General features: G+C 47.6%; 1 protein-coding gene across 5 annotated transcripts in view; it reads left to right on the forward strand.

Annotated features, from left to right (window-relative positions):
• The window catches only part of HAP1 (huntingtin associated protein 1), a 45397-nt gene continuing 27396 nt past the window's right edge, over positions 1 to 18001 (forward strand). For 2 of the 5 annotated variants that reach the window (XR_013390416.1, XM_077917302.1), the window contains exon 1: positions 11999 to 12632. Coding sequence is in view for 3 of the 5 variants with exons in the window: in XM_077917302.1 (XP_077773428.1) it covers positions 12494 to 12632 (139 nt within the window). In the remaining 2 variants the exon portion in view is untranslated. Of the gene's footprint in view, positions 187 to 6370; positions 6566 to 11994; positions 12633 to 18001 lie in introns of those variants that run through there. The other 3 variants (XM_077917300.1, XM_028702618.2, XM_077917301.1) reach the window with 3 other exon arrangements.

Here is an 18001-nt window from a genome sequence, read left to right on the forward strand (position 1 = left end):
TACATCCTGCCCCCCCACCCCCCGTGACACCAGCCAAACTGGACACATCAGCTTTGGAGCAGGCACAGCCAGGCCGGAGCCTTCCTGATAGTAGCCAGCCCGTTTTCCTCCTCAGCGAAGCACCGGCAGCTTCTGCCTCAACCCCGGATGGGCGACGGAAGCAACATGATGCAACCACCCTCACTGGTGGGTACTGCCAGGGGAGCACGCCTGTATTTTGACAGCCAACCTCTCTTCACAGGGAACTCTGGGAATTGCAGCTCTGTGAGGGGAACAGGGGTCTCCTCACAACGCTTAGCCCCCTTAACAAACTACAGATCCCAGCATTCTTTGTGGGAAGCCATGACTGTTTAAAGTGCTATCAGAGAGTGCTTTTCTTTCCTCAGGGAATTCAGGGAAATGTAGTTCTGGAAGGAGGGCAGCGCTAGAGATGTACAGTAAAGGATTCTTAGAAGCCTGCTGCAATTCTCGGGGTGGGTGGGTGTGTTGGAAGAAGCCTTAGCTGTTAAATGAGTATAAATTCAATATACAGTGGAACCTTGGTTCTCGAAGGGCTTAGTTGATGAACAAATCAGCTCCCAAATGGCAAAAACCTGGAAGTGCTCCGGTTTTCAAACGTCTTTCGGAAGCCAAACATCCAATGCGGCTTCTGATTGAGTGCAGGAAGCTCCTGCAGCCAATTGGAAGCCATGCCTTGGTTTTCAAACGGTTTTGGGAGTCGAACAGACTTCCGAAATGGATTATATTCAAGAATCAAGGTACTACTGTAAAGTTGTATATGCCCTTCAAAAAAGTTCTCAGAATAATTCCTATTTTCCTCACAAGTAATTGAACTGGAATAGTTTATTTTGCATGTGTTCTTATTCAGCGCAATCTTATGCATGTCTACTCAGAAGTAAGTCTCCTTAGGGGTATTCATGTGAAATGTGTTAAGCCACTCCTGTTACATTTGGGGGGGGGATCCTGCTCATTCTTCTTAATGGGGCTCAGGACATTGCTCTGATGGTACCACCGCAGCCAGAAATATTATCTCACACATTATCTCACACATAAAGAGGAAGGTCCGTATTATTATCTTCGCATTGCAAGTTCAGGACTAAGGCTGAGATAACAGCAACTCACCTAAAGTTTATCCTCGGGGTGCAATTTGAGCCAGGGACTTCCTGGTTCACAGCTTGCCCACTTAAACTCTCCACTATGACACAAGCCCTCTTTGGGAATGGAAGGGCATTGCACTATCTTCAATTAAGGAAATGAAACGATGCTTTATGGAAATATGACCTTTCTGCCAACAGCAGGGACAGTCCCAAAGTTGGGGTCCTTATCCTATTTGGCCCATGCACCAACCCAGAAAACCTAGAATCTAACTTGATGCCCACTGGAGAGACCCGTTCCCCCATGGCAGTTTCTATCCACTTGTAAATACGATGGCAACTAACTTAGAAAAAAGACCACCCTAGGCTGCTGCTTTGCCTTTTACAGTAGCTTTATTGACAGCAAGGATGGAGAACCGGAGGCACTCTGGTTCCTGCTGGACTTTTGTCCAATGCTGACCGGCGTTCGTGCCAATTAGGGTTGATTGGAGTTCAACAAAACCTGTAGGTTGAACCCTGTTTTACAGCATGGAGATTGCGTCTTCGCCTTCTGCAGTTTGCAGATCATGGCACAGGAGAAGTGGCTGGCTTAAAAGCAGCTGTAAAAAAAAAAAAAGTTTGCAGCTGTAGATGTAATGCACCAGGAGAGCAAAACAAGAACTGCAGCAAGCAAGAACTCCAGCTCTTATAAGCCACACCCATTTCATAGAATCATAGAATTGTAGAGTTGGAAGGGACTGTGATCGTCATCTAGACCTGCGATGTAGCAATCTTTTGCCCAGCATGGGGCTCAAACCCACAACCCAGAGATTAAGAGTCTTGTGCTCTGCTGACTGAGCCATCCCAGCTTTAAAAGGGACTTTAGAGTTGAGTAGGAATATGGCTTAGGACTGTTTGTAAGGGAGGCAGAATTTAGTGGGTGCAACATTTCCCCTGCACAAAGTTGCAGAGATGGGAAGCCTGTTGAATTTCTACCTGTTAGAGATACAGGAACCTTCCTAGGGTGAAAAAAGAAAGTTGGCAGAGAGAGACAATCCTGCCTGTGGGCATGGGATTCACCAGAAAACTTTGCTCTGGTCCCAGCAGCTGTGGCCGTTCTCAATCTTTGCCACCTTAAAGAAGCCCTGAACAATTTCCTGTAGGAAAGGGAACCCAGATCCTGAGAACAGTCTTCACAAGTACAGGCCTGCAGTTCTCCAGGAGATCAGACTGCGCCACTCCCTGCCAAGATAGCTGGTTTGGCTCCAATCACGCCTAAGTTGGCAACTTCTGATTAAAATGAAATCGAACCATTGTGCCTGGGTGGAGCCGATACGGAAAAAAGGATGTCTGTTTGCCATTGGGACTAGTGCTGGCAAGCCCAATGGGCTGCGCTGAGTCTGTCTTTCAGTTCAAGCTGCCCTGCTTTCCCCAATGAATCATTCTCCACCGGCTGCCGGCTGTTACAATGAGGCTCCCAGGATATGGGACAACTGTGGACCTTCCTTCTGTGTGGATTTCTAAGGTCTCTGTGTAGCAGGAGGAGGTACATGTGGCCCTCCTGATGCTGATGGACTACTGCAGCTCTCATACCTGGGACCGGTTTGACCTACGAGATGGCCTTACCATCATGTGTGCCCACACGACTGCTTCAATCAGCGGAATTGGCACTGCCACTGGTGCTGCATAATACCCGTGCTGCATTGGTAAGAACTTGGTCATTTGGCATGGCAGCACCAGAAGTGTAGGTGGGTTCCCACGAGGCAAGACACAGTGATAACAGCAAGAACCTCTACTTGAACAGAACTGGACAACAGGGGCAAAACAACTGCTTATATACATTTCTGAAGGTCTGGGCTACTCCCACTCCCAACGTGATTGGCTGTCTAAACTTCCAAGCTGCGAATCATGACTCAGAGTTTAAGGGCCAGTGGCAGATTCCCAAATCCTGAAATGTTCTGGGATTGGATATCATGTATCAAATCAGAACACGGGGGCTCAAATTCCTTAGTCCAGACTCAAGCTCAGGCCACTGAATACATAAGAGCACCGACACTTTGGAACTCCCTGCCTATGGATATCAAGCAGGCATCTTCACTGCGCTCTTCTTAGCTGAAAGCATTCTTATTTAGACAAGTCTGCCTAAATGCTTAGAAAGCTGAGTCAATTTATAATCTGCTTTGCTATTTTAACTTTTGTATGTTTTACAGTGTTGTTGCAATTTTTAAAATTGAGTTTATTGTTTTTTCCTTTTTGCAAACCAATTTGAGGTTTTGTTTTTGTTTTTGTTTTAACAATCAAGCAGTGTATAAATTTTATTAAATAAGTAAATGAGCCCTGAAGGTTGCTCATGCTGGCTAGGGTTGAACATTGGTTAAAATCCAGTGGCATTTGGCAGCACACGTGCCTGGTTCTGCCCAACTTTTTGTGGGCCTGCCGCAGCCTTGGGAAGGCCCAACAGGGCCCACCACAGCTGCAGAATATTGAGGGAGCTTGGCCCCCTCCTTGAATTTTTTTGGGGGACTCAGCCCCCCGCCTCCCCCCAATGGCACTCCTGTTTGGCAGGCCTCTATGGTATAGCCACAGGCTCTTGTGGTCCTTCTGCCAAGTGTTAGAACATAGCTCTGCTTTCCGAAAACTGACAAGGTGTAAGGGCAAGGCACCATATACAGTGGTACCTCAGGTTAAGAACTTAATTCGTTCTGGAGGTCCGATCTTAACCTGAAACTGTTCTTAACCTGAGGCACGACTTTAGCTAATGGGGCCTCTGACTGCCGCCGTGCCGCTGCAGCACGATTTTTGTTCTCATCCTAAAGCAAAGTTCTTAACCCGAGGTACTATTTCTGGGTTAGCGGAGTCTGTAACCTGAAGTGTCTGTAACATGAAGCGTCTGTAACCCAAGGTACCACTGTATTTAAAGCGCTATGATACCATGGCTTCCCCCAAAGCATTATGGGAGCTGTGGTTTGTTAAGGGGGCTGAGAGGGTTTTTTGAGGGGAGGTGCCTATTCCCCTCACAGAATTACAATTCTCAGAGTGCTTTCGCAGTCAATCCCTCTTCCAAGGAAACTCTGGGAATTGTAGCTCTGAGGGGAATAGGGATCTTCTCACAGCCTCTCAGTACCCATAACAAGCTACACTTCCCAGGATGCTTTGGGGGAAGCCATGGCTGTTCAAAGTGGTATCATGGAGACATAACTCAGCAAGGCAATCCTGCTGTGATTTACACCCACCCACCCATTTATACCTGAATCCCATACTCCTTGAAGAAAGTTTGAAAACGAAGGCCACTGTTAATCAACTTTCTCTCATGAGCCGAGGAGCTTGGAGGCAGATAATAGCCTTTAAGGGAGCTGGAAGTGGTTTGAGAGAGGCTTGGCTTACCAGTGTGATCAGCAGCCTTCAACTGCGTGATGCCAAGCAGATGGAAGGCACCAGCTGGCATCTGTGGCGGCTGCTGCACAAGGCATCCCTCTCTTCCTGCTGCCTCTTGCTAAACCAGTTTTGCAGCTTTTCGGAACAGTTACAAAACCTTGCAGCAGCTGCTTGACTGAAAACAAGACTGGATGAGCATTCACACACAGGAGCAGCAACTCCTCATTCAAACCAACTTCCGTCCCTCTGGAATAGTTGTTACCTGACTCCGGTTCTCTCCCCCTGAAAACCTCCAATTTCTTTCTTGCCGCATTATCTACCCACATCTGCCCACAAGGAGGCAGCAGTTCTCTTTCAGTAGGAGAGAAAGCAGCGGTTTATTGCTGGTTCAAAGAGGCAAAGAAGCAGAGCTGCTCTCTTTGCAATTGCTAGACATTCTCGAAAAAGGGGATGTGTGTGGCCCTTCTGCACACCCTCACGTTCCAGGTTTCGCAATTACAGAAAATGGGCCGGAATTAGTATTGTATATTTATTACATTGCAGAAAATTCCCTATACCATGCTAATTATTCCAGATCTCGAGCACGTGAGTCAACTCACAAACTGCAAAGGAAGCCAGCTCCCCCACTCACAAACCCCCAAAAGTTCTTAAAAAGAAAAGACCTCCATATTTTTATGGAATGTATGTATGCATTGGGACATGGGCGGCGCTGTGGGTTAAACCAGAGCCTAGGGCTTGCCGATCAGAAGGTCGGCGGTTCGAATCCCCTCAATGAGGTGAGCTCCTGTTGTTCGGTCCCTGCTCCTCCCAACCTAGCAGTTCAAAAGCACGTCAAAGTGCAAGTAGATAAATAGGTACCGCTCCAGTGGGAAGGTAAACGGTGTTTCCGTGCGCTGCTCTGGTTCGCCAGAAGCGGCTTAGTCATGCTGGCCACGTGACCCGGAAGCTGTACGCCAGCTCCCTCGGCCAATAAAGCGAGATGAGCGCCGCAACCTGAGTCGGTCATGACTGGATCTAATGGTCAGGGGTCATGTATGCATTATGTTCATATCTCACCTTTCTTTCAAGGAGCTCAAAGTAGTATCTCCCTCCTTTTCCATTTTATCCTCACACAACAACCCTTCGAGGTAGGTTAAGATAAGCACCTGTGACTGGCCCAAGGCCACCCAGGGAGTTGCACAGCTGAGCGGGGATTTGAACCCTGGTCACCCTAATCTGACACGCTAACCACAACACCACCACACTGGGCTAGATGATTCTGTATGTTCTGCAGAGCCACGGGTGCCCCATACCTGCAGTACGGACTCCCCCGGTTGGATGGTGTTTCCCAGGTAGAATAGCCAGGTGACAGGTTGGGTGGGGAAGGGCAGGGTTCCTGCACACCCCTTTATTTGTTGTGTAGAAAGTGGGGGGGTTAGCAAGTCCCCTTATCCTCTCCCCTCCATCCCTGGCTACCCTAATCCCAGGGCTGATATTTTAATGGAGATATGGGAGCAATCACTTTGGGAAGCAGCAGATTTTGTGGGGCCCTGTCTCATTCCTGCTCCTAATCTGCCTCTCTTTGTACTGGTGAGCTAGTCCAAAACAGGGGTGCATGTGGGAAAGCTCACTTTGGGTGTGTAAATGCTTAAAGCTGGCACTGGGGCCACATATGGTGGTTCTATCTCTGGCAGTGGGGAACCTGTAGCTCTAGCTTGTATCTTGACTACCATCAGGCCTGTGACTGTTGGGATCGGGGAGTCCAGCAGCATCTCAGAGAGTCAAAGGTTCTCCAGGGCAGATCTATCAGACTGGAGCTGATGGGAGTCAGAAACACCTGAACTGCACCGGGTTGGCAAAGGCTCAGAACCAAAGACCCCTTTTCTGTCCTTCCCAAATCCTTTTTAGCCGAAGCCATAATATTTCTTTACTCTTCCCCACAGAGCTCTGCAGTAGCACCAATGTCCCCGAGGTTGAAATCATCAGCCTCCTGGGAGAGCAGCTACCCCTGTACCAACTCCGGGCAGACACCGTGTTTGGGTACGACCACGGCGATTGGATTCACACGCCGCTCATCGCTCTCGACGCTGCCAGCAGCCTCACGCCGCAGCAGACTGAGGAGACCCTGGAGTATTTCTGTAAGTGACCTCCAGGGGAACCGGGACCCTAGGGGGCATATGCACACTGTGGGATAATGTGAACACAGTACCGGATGCAGGCAACTTTTCAGGGTACTGTACACATGATGTCACCCTCTCCATGTCAACCCTGTCCTAGGCTATTTGTCAATCTAAGGCTCATTCTGCTGGAATGGCTATAATTTGTCTGGTGCTGAGAATGCCCTCACTGCCTCCATGTGTATACAGAGTGCTTTCTCAGGTCACTTCCTGGTAGGGCAGACCTACTGGCTCTGCAGAGATGTGCCACTCTCCCTCACCATGTTTAACTCGTCTAAGAATCCAATAGGCAAAAGAGGAAGCAGGATGGTAACTTGGCCACCTCTGCAAAATACAGACATGGTATAGATATGAAGGTCTGTGTATACGTGCATTGAGGCGATAGGAATAGAGAACACGGTTGCACACTAGTCTGAAAACACACCACCCCGTGTGTACAGACAACTCTTGAGAGCCTGTGTGGTGCAGTGGTCAGAGGGTTGGACTAGGACATGGGTAGGCAAACTAAGGCTCGGGGACCAGATCCGGCCCAATCGCCTTCTAAATCTGGCCTGCGGACAGTCCGGGAATCAGCGTACTTTTATATGAGTAGAATATGTGTTTTTATCTAAAATGCATCTCTGGGTTATTTGTGGAGCCTAGGAATGCTTTCATTGTTTTTTCCCCAAAATATAGTCTGGCCCCCCACAAGGTCTGAGGGACAGTGGACTGGCCCCCTGCTGAAATAGTTTGCTGACTAGGATCTGGGTAGACCAGACTTCAAATCCCCACCTGGCTCAAAATTTGGAGAAATGTGCATTTCAAAAGATGGCTGTGTTTTGGTTTGCATATTCTTTTGGTAAAATGCGAATTTGGTTGGTTGGCATTTAAATGTGAACTGAATCAAATTTCTCCCTAAGCCCTAGACACTTTTCAGTCTGGGTTTGGCACTGAAATGGCCTTGCTCACTCTGGCTGATTACCTTTACTGGGAGGGTGTGACCTTGTTGATTCTCCTTGATCCTTCTGTGGCTTAGGGTGCCATTGACCCATGGCATCATCCTGGATCCGATCTGCTGGCTTCCACATATTTTCCACAGGCTTCCAGCTTGTTTCCAGGGCTTTTCAACATCTCTGTGTGTGCAGGCAGCTGTCATCCAGGGATATGGAGTTGAGTGTTGGCAGTACGAAGATGATACCCAACCCTATCTCTCAATTCCACCTGAGTTAGGAAAGGCCATTCAGATGCAGGACCAGTGTCTCAAGGCAGTAATGGGGGCCTGGAGACTGAATCCCAGTGGCTCCTGGATTCAGGAGTTGGGTAGGCAACTTTTTGTGGCTAGAGCTGCACTTCTCCTGAAGAACAGGTGTGCAGCTTGGGGGGGGGGTGCTCCCTGAACAGGTTGGTGGGGAACCCCTTCTCAGGCTGAGGGCCACATACCCTCATGGACAATCTTTTGGAGGCCGCATGCTTAAAAGGTGGGTGGGACTAGAGACAAGACGGGGCATGGCCAGATGAAAAAAATGAGCACAACAATAGCTGTGGCTCTTAGCTTTGTACAGCAGGTGACATCCCAGCTATGAACAACTGAGAGGTTCCTCCCTCTACTTGCCAGCCCCTGCTTTGAGATCTGCAGGAGAGGCACTGCTTGTGGTTCCACCAGTGGGAGCGATCCATAGGGTGGTGGCACATGCCAGGGCCTTTTCTCTGGTGGCCCCTATACGTGGAACTCCCTCCCCGGGGAAGTGTGGTTCTTTCCTCTCCCTGATGGTTTTTAAATGTCAAATAAAAGCATTGCAGTTTATTCAAGCCTCTGGCACGTAGTTTGAAGAATGCGAGTCTACCCAGGTCTGACTGCTAGCTATTGGGCTTATGTTTTTATGCAGTGGATTCTGCTATATAGGTTTTTAACTAATGCTTTATAGTTTTGTTGTGATGGCTGCTTAGGGGTGGGTGGGATAACTTTGTGGGCGGCTCTGAGTTTCCATGGGAGGAAAGGTGAAAACAAGGAAGCCCAACAAATGAATGGATGATATTCACTAACATATGCCTGGTTAATTCCTTTGGCTGGCCTCTGGTTGGCGATTCTGAGAAGAGAACTCTGGGCTAAAATGGTGGTCCAGAAGGAGCTGTTCCTATGTCCTTGCCTGGGAAACTCGTTCTGAGGTGGAAGCGCCCCCTCCAGCTCAAATGAAAGCCAGCTGGACAGCTCTGCTGGTGGCCCTAAATCAGTATCCACCCTACTTACCCTCTGGACAAGGTCACCAAGAGCTAATCGTGTCTTAACAAGGTTAGCCGGGGAGATTTCCGGACTCCTAGAACATCCCTGCTATTTCTGAGTCTGAGCTGCGGCATCTTCTTACTATCAGCTATTAAATACACACACCCCACCACCCTCCTGCTGCTCTGCCCTTCCTGATTCCACAAGGGACTAGGAAATTGCATTAAACGGGGGGAAGGCGCACTCTGAAGGACAATGAACAAGCGGTCCCCCCTTCCCAGCTGTCTAAAGCACTCTCCCCATTCAACAAAGGTGGCCTGCCTTCCTATAAATGGAATCCCAGAAAAGCATATAACAGTAGGTAGGGTTTAGCAATGTGTGCCTGGACTCTGCCACTGTGCTCACATGAATTATATAATTGAAGAGCTGGAAGGGACCTCAAGGGTCATCTAGCCCAACCCCCCCCTGCAATGCAGGAATCTCATTCAGTCATGTGAACAGACTGAAGTGGCACAACCCAGGCATGGATACACATGGGACTCAGCTATACAGCTGCAAATAGAACGTTTTAAGTGTGCTTAAAGTGCATTATACAAATGTGACGCTAGATGGCCAATGGTGAGCTAATGACAAATTCAATATAAATTTTAAACCTTTTTTTTTAATAAAAAAAAGCATTTTCACAGTGGTGGTTTCCCCCCCATGTGTCTAGATTCAGCCACACACCCCTCCCCATCCCTGTCAGGGAAAAGGCTAGAACACTCTGCTACATTACTGTGTGCAAGGACTTTTTTGTATTAGAGGGTTTGTTTGGAGGATACTTTATTTGCTTTCGCAATGACATGATCTCCTACCAGCAGTCTGAAGTAGTACAGCTCAGACACAGACTGCTAGCTGATGCGTTTTATATTGTGGGCCCTGAGACCTGTGAGTACAGGGCGCTATACAAATTTAGGGTAATAAAGAAGGAGTGGGAGGAGGAAGAGGAGGAACGGCTTGAATTGACATTAGCTCCCCATGTAGGAGCCATTGTCTAGGATCAGAAGTTGCCTTCTTACCATTTGGGGGGGCTGTTCACGCAGCACTTTCCACATCCGCACAAGCAGTTTGGGGGACTCGTTCCTTGGGAGTAAACTTGTGGCATGCAGGGAAAACGTGTTGTGTGAACAGCCCTCCACTTACAGGTATGGTCCAGCAGCATAATGAAGATCTGCTCCTTTCTCCAATTGCCGCAGTCACCAGAATTGTCACCGGCTGCCTCCGTTCTGGGAGGGTTCATGTTCTGCTCTTCAGCCGAAGATGTATTGCTGCCCTAGGCCAAAATTACCTTGTTCTTCTCTTTGAGTTATCTTTAGTATGCTGTGTGTTCTTTTTCTGAGTGGGTGGGCGCATTTGAGGCTGTGCATGTGTAGGATCGTGTGCTCGAAAGCATGGCTTGCATTGTGACACCCCCCTCCCCAAACTGAGCTCTCCATCTAATCTCCCTCTCCAAAGATCCCCTGGGTAGCTAAGCAGATTGCACTGTAACCAAAACAGGACAGCTAATTATGGAGGGGGATTACCTGCCTCCTGTGCGCCACTTACCTCTGTCCATATTTGCTTCTATCTATAGCTGTCTCAGCCACACAGGGCCGTCTGCTTCCCTTCTGTGCAGTGCTGGGGAACGGTTGTAGCTCAGCAGGAGAGCATATGCTTGGCATGCAGAAGGTCACAGGTTCAATCCCCAGGGAAGTTTATCTGGCACCTTCATTTTTGATCCCCTCGAAATCCAAACCTCCCTCTAAAACAGAGGGTGGCTAACCCATGGCCCTGGATCCACATATTATGGGACTCCAGCTCACATCTGCCTTAACTAGCAGAGCCCAATAGTCAGGGATTATGGGAGTTGTAGTCCACCAGACACATGGAGAGCCACAGGTGAGCTGCCTCTTCTCTAAAATGCAAACCTTGGTGATGTTGCTGTCTTTCCTGCTGCCCTGTCATTCTCCACAATCCTTGGCAAGAGCTCCCTTCCTCCTCCTTCCAGCAAAAATGTCTTCCATTATTAAAGCCCCTACGTAAATTATTCAGAACTCCCTCGAAACCTTTTCACGCTGCCTGAAATGCCACGTCTGATGGAAGCTCTGCAGCTGCCAAAACCCTACGCTATGCAATATGTAGGTGACCTGGACATAGGGGACTGGTATTGAGCCAACAGAACCATATAAAGTGATAGCAGCAGTACTAGCAGTTCCCCAAGGGTGGGGGAAAACTGATCATGATGGATTACTTTTATATAAAAAGGTGGGGGCGCTTAAATAATTCCTAGCTAACTCCAAAGGCAGATCCTTGGTGAGAGTCTGCCCAGGGTTTGCACAATGGGCTGCAGCGAAGTTGCAGCAACAGGCACACCAGCTTGACATGAAGAGGCTCTTCCTAGAGACCCCCGTTTAACCACTTCTCAAATGCTTAACCTGATCACACTGGGATCCGCTTCAGTCTCCTGTAACTGTCCCTAAAATACATCGCAGGAAAGTCCCAGTCATGCCACACTGAGTTATTTCACTCCCCACAAAGTGCCTATGGAAATCTGATTGCTCTCTTTTTAGAAACTACCCTAGTCCCTCTAATGCAGATAATGAAATCCTTCTCAAGAGGCGCTGCCCGTATGCTGTACTGTTGTTAAGTACCACACCATGCATTCACACCAAAGTTAGGACCACCAACTTTTTTTTGTTTTGTTTTCTCTAGCTCCTTTGCCTTTAACAACAGCCCAAACTGCATGCAGTAGCAGGTGATAATGCTGATCAGTATTCCATTAAAAGATTCCTCCACATACAAGCCCAGGAAGGGCTCAGAGACTGGAAACTACTACCAGATCTCTAGTCCTTGACAATTTCTAGTAAAGGCAGACTGCCAATACCTTATGTGTGTAAACATGCTTACATAAGTCCTCACACCCTTTCCAGCCTCCTTTGCTCAGATGCATGTAACACTAAGACGATTAAATATGGCTATCTATCTATCTATCTATCTATCTATCTATCTATCTATCCTTCCCCTCCCCAATGCATTGTTATGCATGGGGTAAAGAGTCCGACTGATCTATGCTACTGAGTACAAAATCAGCATGTGGTGGTTAGTTTGGGTGAATTGATCCAGAGAGGAAGAAAGCGTGTCCGTGGTGAAATAGCTGAAACCACACCAACCCACACCCTCCCATTCAGAAAAAAATACTGCATAAAGATGGAGCTGGGAGTGGGATAGACCATTCTGCTGCATAACAACAGGGGGAGGATGGCTGCTTCTCCCCCCCCCCGTCCCCCGCCCATTCCCCATTTTCCATTTGCAACTCTACTACCCAAGCCTTCGGTTCTCAGCTAGCAAGCTGCGCCCTTCTGTGCTTTGCGCAGCTCTTTTGACGAGATGCTCTGAGCTGTGCGAATGGTCTATTTTCGCCCCTCCCTCCTGTAGACCCCCCTATTTGTTGAGGCCACAGTGGACTCTTCCCAAGCAGGTGGACAGCAGACTCTATAAATAGGGGTGGGTAGGGGCAAGTAGAGGCTGCATTGCAAAACAGCGCAGGAGGGGAGCGTGGGTTGCGTTTGCTCCGCTTATACACGCGTTTGCAGCCCCTCTGCTTGCTTTGCACAACTGTTTGGCCTCTTGCTGGGAGGAAAGGAAGAGGCGCGTGTCCTCCTGTTAGATTCATGTTGCCCACGGAGGTCGGGGAATTGCTGGTCTCGCAGGGGATGGAATTCTGGACCAGCCCTGCCTCTTACGACGAAGTCAACGGGAACACGGAGCTGGCTGATAACACGGACTTGATATCCCAGGAGCTGGAGGAGGGTAAGAAGGCAGGGGGATAAATGGGAGGTAGGGTTGGGAAGAGAGGGCAGCGCGGGTGCCAGGAATGATATTGCGGTCTCTGACCTTCAGTCTCCTTTGAGCTCCTGAAGATGTTTGTGAACAGACGATCTGACTTGGTGGTGGGGAGATTGCAAAGCATTGTCTCTGGACCCAGATGCTATATGGTAGGGATAGACGATGGGTTTCTGGTGTGTATGTATATATATATAAAAAATCTTCATCCACCTGTGTGCTGAGATGGAACAGAGTTGTTGGAAGGCTTGCCTGTTAGTATTTTACTTACTGGACTTACGCACCACTTTTTTTCTCCCTTTACAAAATGTAAAGCGACTTACAATATAATGCAATGCAAAAATCAAAAGCGAGATGAAACCAAAACAAAAGGAAAACGAAAAACAGTTTAAAAAGCAGGCCAACAAATCCCAGCCACAGAGAGAGAGGCTGCAGTGTCTGGACCCTGCTATAGCTGACTGCAATAGATGCTGGGCAGGTGTGTGTCTGGGAGAAGCTGGCAGTTACTGCCTGTAACCCACTTTTCTTCCAGAAGGTTATCGAGGAAGTGTGACTGTTCTTTCCCGCTTTCTGTAGGGCTGGCATTCCCAACCCCACCCAGGCTCTGCCCCTGTAGCTTCAGCATCCACCTGACACACACTTGCAGGTGTGTGCTTTCTCCACCATTTCGTTGTCACGGCTGAAATAGCCTCCCTGGTTTTGTTCCTGCCTTTCAGGGATGCTCTTGAAGGCCCCAGGAGCGCACCCAGTTTTAAGGGACAAAGCTGGCTCCCAGCTCAGTGGTTTAATCCACTTTGTTGGAGCTTGCCTCTTCAGGCTGAGAAAAGAACCCAGAAGTCCTGACTGACTCTTAGTTTACTCCTCTGAGTCTTGTTTGTTTTATTTAGCATTGCACTTCCATCCCACTTTTCCCACAAGAAGTGCAAGGTGGTGCACGTAGCTCTCCCCCCCCCCCACCTCTGCTTTTAGCCTCGCAACCATCCTGTGAGAGAGATTGTGTAGAGAAACAAGGCCTGGCCCAAGGTCACCCAAGTGGCTGAGTCAGGATTCGAACTCTGGTACCCCAGGTACTGGTTGGACACACTAACCTCTACACTGACACCTTCCTCAGTTGGGAGTAGAGAGAAATCTGGAGTCTGGGATCACCATTGTAGGTAGATGGTCTGTCCTGCCTTTCAACAGGTGAATTAGATCAAATGACCTTTGCAGATTTTTCCATCTTAATTCCCACTTCTTTCTCTTCTCCACCCACCAAAGCGAAGCTGGAAGTGAAACTTCATGATATTTGGAGTTTAAGATCCCATGCAGACAGTTAAACAAAAATTATATGGGTGTGTGGCAATTCATTACTGTTTACTGGCATCTCATAGGGAGGAATGGGGCAAGGCCTGATAGTTTAAAGAGCCCTGGAAGTGTTTTTTTGGAGTGAGGGAGGAGGAGAATAGCTGTTTTCTTCCCCTCAGAGTTGTCTCTCTATTAAACTGACAAAGAAGTGTTCCTATTAGACCCTTGTTTAAATGTAATTAAGCATGGTGATTTTGAGGGGCTGGGTGGTCTCCCTTGTGTGAAAAACAATGAAACGCTTGAGGTGAGCAGAGGGTTCCCTGATCTATAGAGAGAGAAGTTTTGTAAATAAGAGTTTTAATCAACATTTCCTGTAGAAGAATGTTGGCCCTCTAAAAGCAGGGCAATCAAGGACAACAGACTTCGAAAAGGGAGGCGCTCCGTTTTCTGTTAAAAAATAAATGAGGCGTCTGAGGATCTGCACAATCTCTGGGCCTCATATGTTCTTTCATACATCTTTGTATAGGAATAAGACCTGGCTCTGGGAGAAAAATGTATTATGCAGGATTACTTGCCAAGAGAACTGGGGACAGACTGCAGGTTCTTTTCGTTGTTGAATATATACATTTTTTTCTGTGTTCATATAAAAAATTGCCATGTGTGCAATGGGACGCTGCGAGTTCAATAGAGCTGAATTCACATATGCCTCTCTTGATGACTCAGCATTAGATTTTCAGCACCTGCACTTATGGCTGCCTTGTCGGAAAATAAATTATCTTGTGGTTGAAAGGATTCCAGGTGATGGGGGAGCACTGCCTTTGAGGTTTGAAATGCAATGGCTCTTTCCTACATGCAATGCCATAGTTGGGCTATGATCGAACCATTGAACTTGTTTGTGTGAATTTGGCTCCATATTATTTTTTCCATGGGTTTTTTAATGAACTTGGAGGTGTGGGGTAGGAATGTCCACTCGATGAATCATAGGAATGCTCTGCAAAAAGCAGGTGTCCTACCAATCGTGTGGTGGTCCCTGGGCAGGATAAGGTAGACCAGCCTTGCAAATAAGACAAGGAAACTCACTAGTTGAAGTCTTGGGTAATTTGTCTGAATGTGCTGCATTGTTTCCTAGGTATTGTAGTATATCAGCCTTGGTGTGAGCAAGGCCCCTTGCACCTCCAGTAGTTTAGCATCACTGTTAGGTTTTAATAGCTGGCTTCTTTCTTTCAATTGGTGCTGGCTGGGGACAGGTAGAGCAGAAGACAGGGAGAAGGCGGAGCTGGTGCCAATGGGGACTGGTAGGGTGGGAGGCAGGGAGATCAACAGTAGGGGGCGCCAGAGCTAATGCCACCACTCTCTGATTGGTTGCAAGAAAGAAGGCAGTCAGGTAGGGGCTGGCTGAGCCTGAGAGCAAACTCAGGTGGGTGGGGCAGGCTCTCATTCACTCTAATGCACCATCCTTCTCTGCTAATTTGATGGCATGCGTGTGTAAGATTGGTTGCTCTTTTTGTGTGTGTGTAAGATGCCTTGGCATTCTATCTATATCATCTATATATCTCTATATATATATATATATATCTCAGACTACACTGTACTGTTATTATTTTCTAAAACATCATTGGAGACAGTGTCCATGAGATCAGCCAATACGCTCATACCTATGTAGGATCTGGAATATCCACCAATACTTAAATCAACATCCAAACAATTCTGTTCCCAGCTACCTGTTTCCTCCTTTTCCTTGGGGCTTTTGTGTCTCGAGTTGACCTGCTTCGTGGGCCGAGATTTGGGTTGACCGTCTGGCTGCGAAAGGGATCAAGGATGCCTTCTGCCCGCATCCCATTTTGAAGTTTACCTCACGGTAGCTGCCCATTGTTTCATTTATCACTATTAAGCTCCTGGATTAAGGCCTAAATAAAGGCCTTAATCCGAAAGCTCAATAAAGATAAAATAAATACTGATCATTTATCTTCCTTCTGAAGTATTGAGGGGGTATTTTCTCTCCAAGGTATTTGAGGACCGTTACAATGAGAGACAGGAGGACAATATTTCTGTTTTAGTGCTTATTGATTTATTTTTTATATATATAGAAAATGTCGGTTTTATTGCTTTGTCCTGCCCTAAGATTATTTGACAGTGAAGGGAGGGAAGGAAGTTTTGTAAATAAACTAAAATAATGCTGAAACAGAAATTGATTTCCTTTTGGGAAGACCTAGTGGCTGTGTTTTGCTTGATGCTTAGGAATTCTAATTCTGCTTTATGTGGGGTGAGGGAGTCATTTTCCTGCCAGCACACTGACTTTGAGTTTGGGGCTACAGATTTTTCTTTCAGCTTGCCATTCTTAAGCCTATTGAAAGTTTCCTGGCTTGCTTGAAATGTATGGTGTTATGTTATCTTGTGCTGTGTACTATATAGATTATTTGGTGTGATGTATGCGGGGGGTATATGTGTGTGTGTGTGTGTGTGTGGAGGATTTAGCCGGGAGGCAAGACTTGAACTTGTTGATCTGAGCTCTGTGGACCCATTGGAAGCCATATTCCTCCATGGCTGCAAGGATTTCACCTGTTTAAAAGCCTTGATGAAGTGCTTAAAAACAATGTTATTCATTAATCACTTAAACATGCCCTTATTTCAGGCTTGGACAGTTTTCGAAATTCGCCAGGTGCATTTTGCAATTGCCATGGGTCCAAATGTGACCACACGAAAATCTCTGGATGCCTAGAGGACCTGAAATATTTTCCTTGAAGCTTGAACTAGTTTTATTCTGGATTGTTTTGTGTAATGTTTTAATGTGTTGTAAACCACTTTGAGATTTGTTCCTTAAAATATAGAGAGGTATAGAAAGGAAATGAGCAATATTATCAATATTCATCCAGCGGGGAGGGGAATGGCACCTGGACGTTCCATTGTGGCAACTGTAACCTAGGTTTAAGGTAGCATTTGGCGCCTAGCTTACCTATCTGAGTTTCTAGCACTGCTACCTGGTGATGCCAGGGATTGAACATTCCTGCATCCTCCTGCAGACTGAGTTGTGATCTATGGATCACAAGTATTGCCAGCATTCTGGTTCTTGTTCATCAGGTCACTCTTATCTCCCCTGTGCACCAACCCACCAAAAAGGGAGCGACATGTAATATCAAAATTGTTGGGAGCAGACATGTCTGAAAGCTGGGGGTGTACCAATGTTTAGAGTAAATAATGGAAGCTGCCTGATATGTGTAATGAACCACCCTTTGACAACAGGGTGCTCTTGATGCACTAGCTATAATGTGTAGACCAGCCTTTCCGATGGAGGGCGAAAAACGGAAGGCGCAAAGGGAAGCATATTAGTAACGTGCCCCTAAAAACTTCAGTTTTGGAAATCCCACTAGCAACGGTGCTTCACATGCCTTGCACTTAGTAATCCTCACCACACCCCTGCAAAGTAGGTCAATACTGTTTACTTTTAATGTTACGGCTTATAACAGGACTGCCTGATGTGTTTTCAAAGGGAGCATATTTTGTAATGCTAGACCCGGAAAGACTGGAATGTCCGAATCCTTAAAATCTTGGACACTGACTTGTTTCCTATGTTTGTGATACAGAAGTGAAGGAGAGGGTAGAACTGCAAGTCCCTTCTGGCTATGCACGGGAATAGCTAGGTGAACAAGGGCCTTGGGCATCTACGCAGCTGTCTTGTTTATCCCTGCTCTGCTGGAATTCATGCTCCAATTATTTCCAATTATGGCTCACATGGATGATGAGGTGCCAAAGGGAGGGGGTCCCCGTATGGCACGAAGGGGGCTGGGCAGGCAGGGCGGCATGCCGACTGCAGGACCATCATGGCGTCTCCCCGCTGTGCAGACATGCCACTAGGCACGCACGCGAGAAAGAAAGGAGGCGGGGTTAGCCGGCTGGCTTGCTTTAATGGCAGCCGGGCGGGGAAGGACTGGACGTCCCGCCTGGCTGGGTGGGGGAGTGGACAGGGATCATAACCGCTTTGACTGTGGCCCGACTCCATCGCGTAACAGCCTCATCCGAGAAGTGCATAATGGGATTTGATGTCGTCTCCGATA

The sequence above is a fragment of the Podarcis muralis genome, chromosome 13 (genome assembly GCF_964188315.1).
Source record: "Podarcis muralis chromosome 13, rPodMur119.hap1.1, whole genome shotgun sequence".
NCBI classification, from domain to species: Eukaryota; Metazoa; Chordata; class Lepidosauria; order Squamata; family Lacertidae; genus Podarcis; species Podarcis muralis.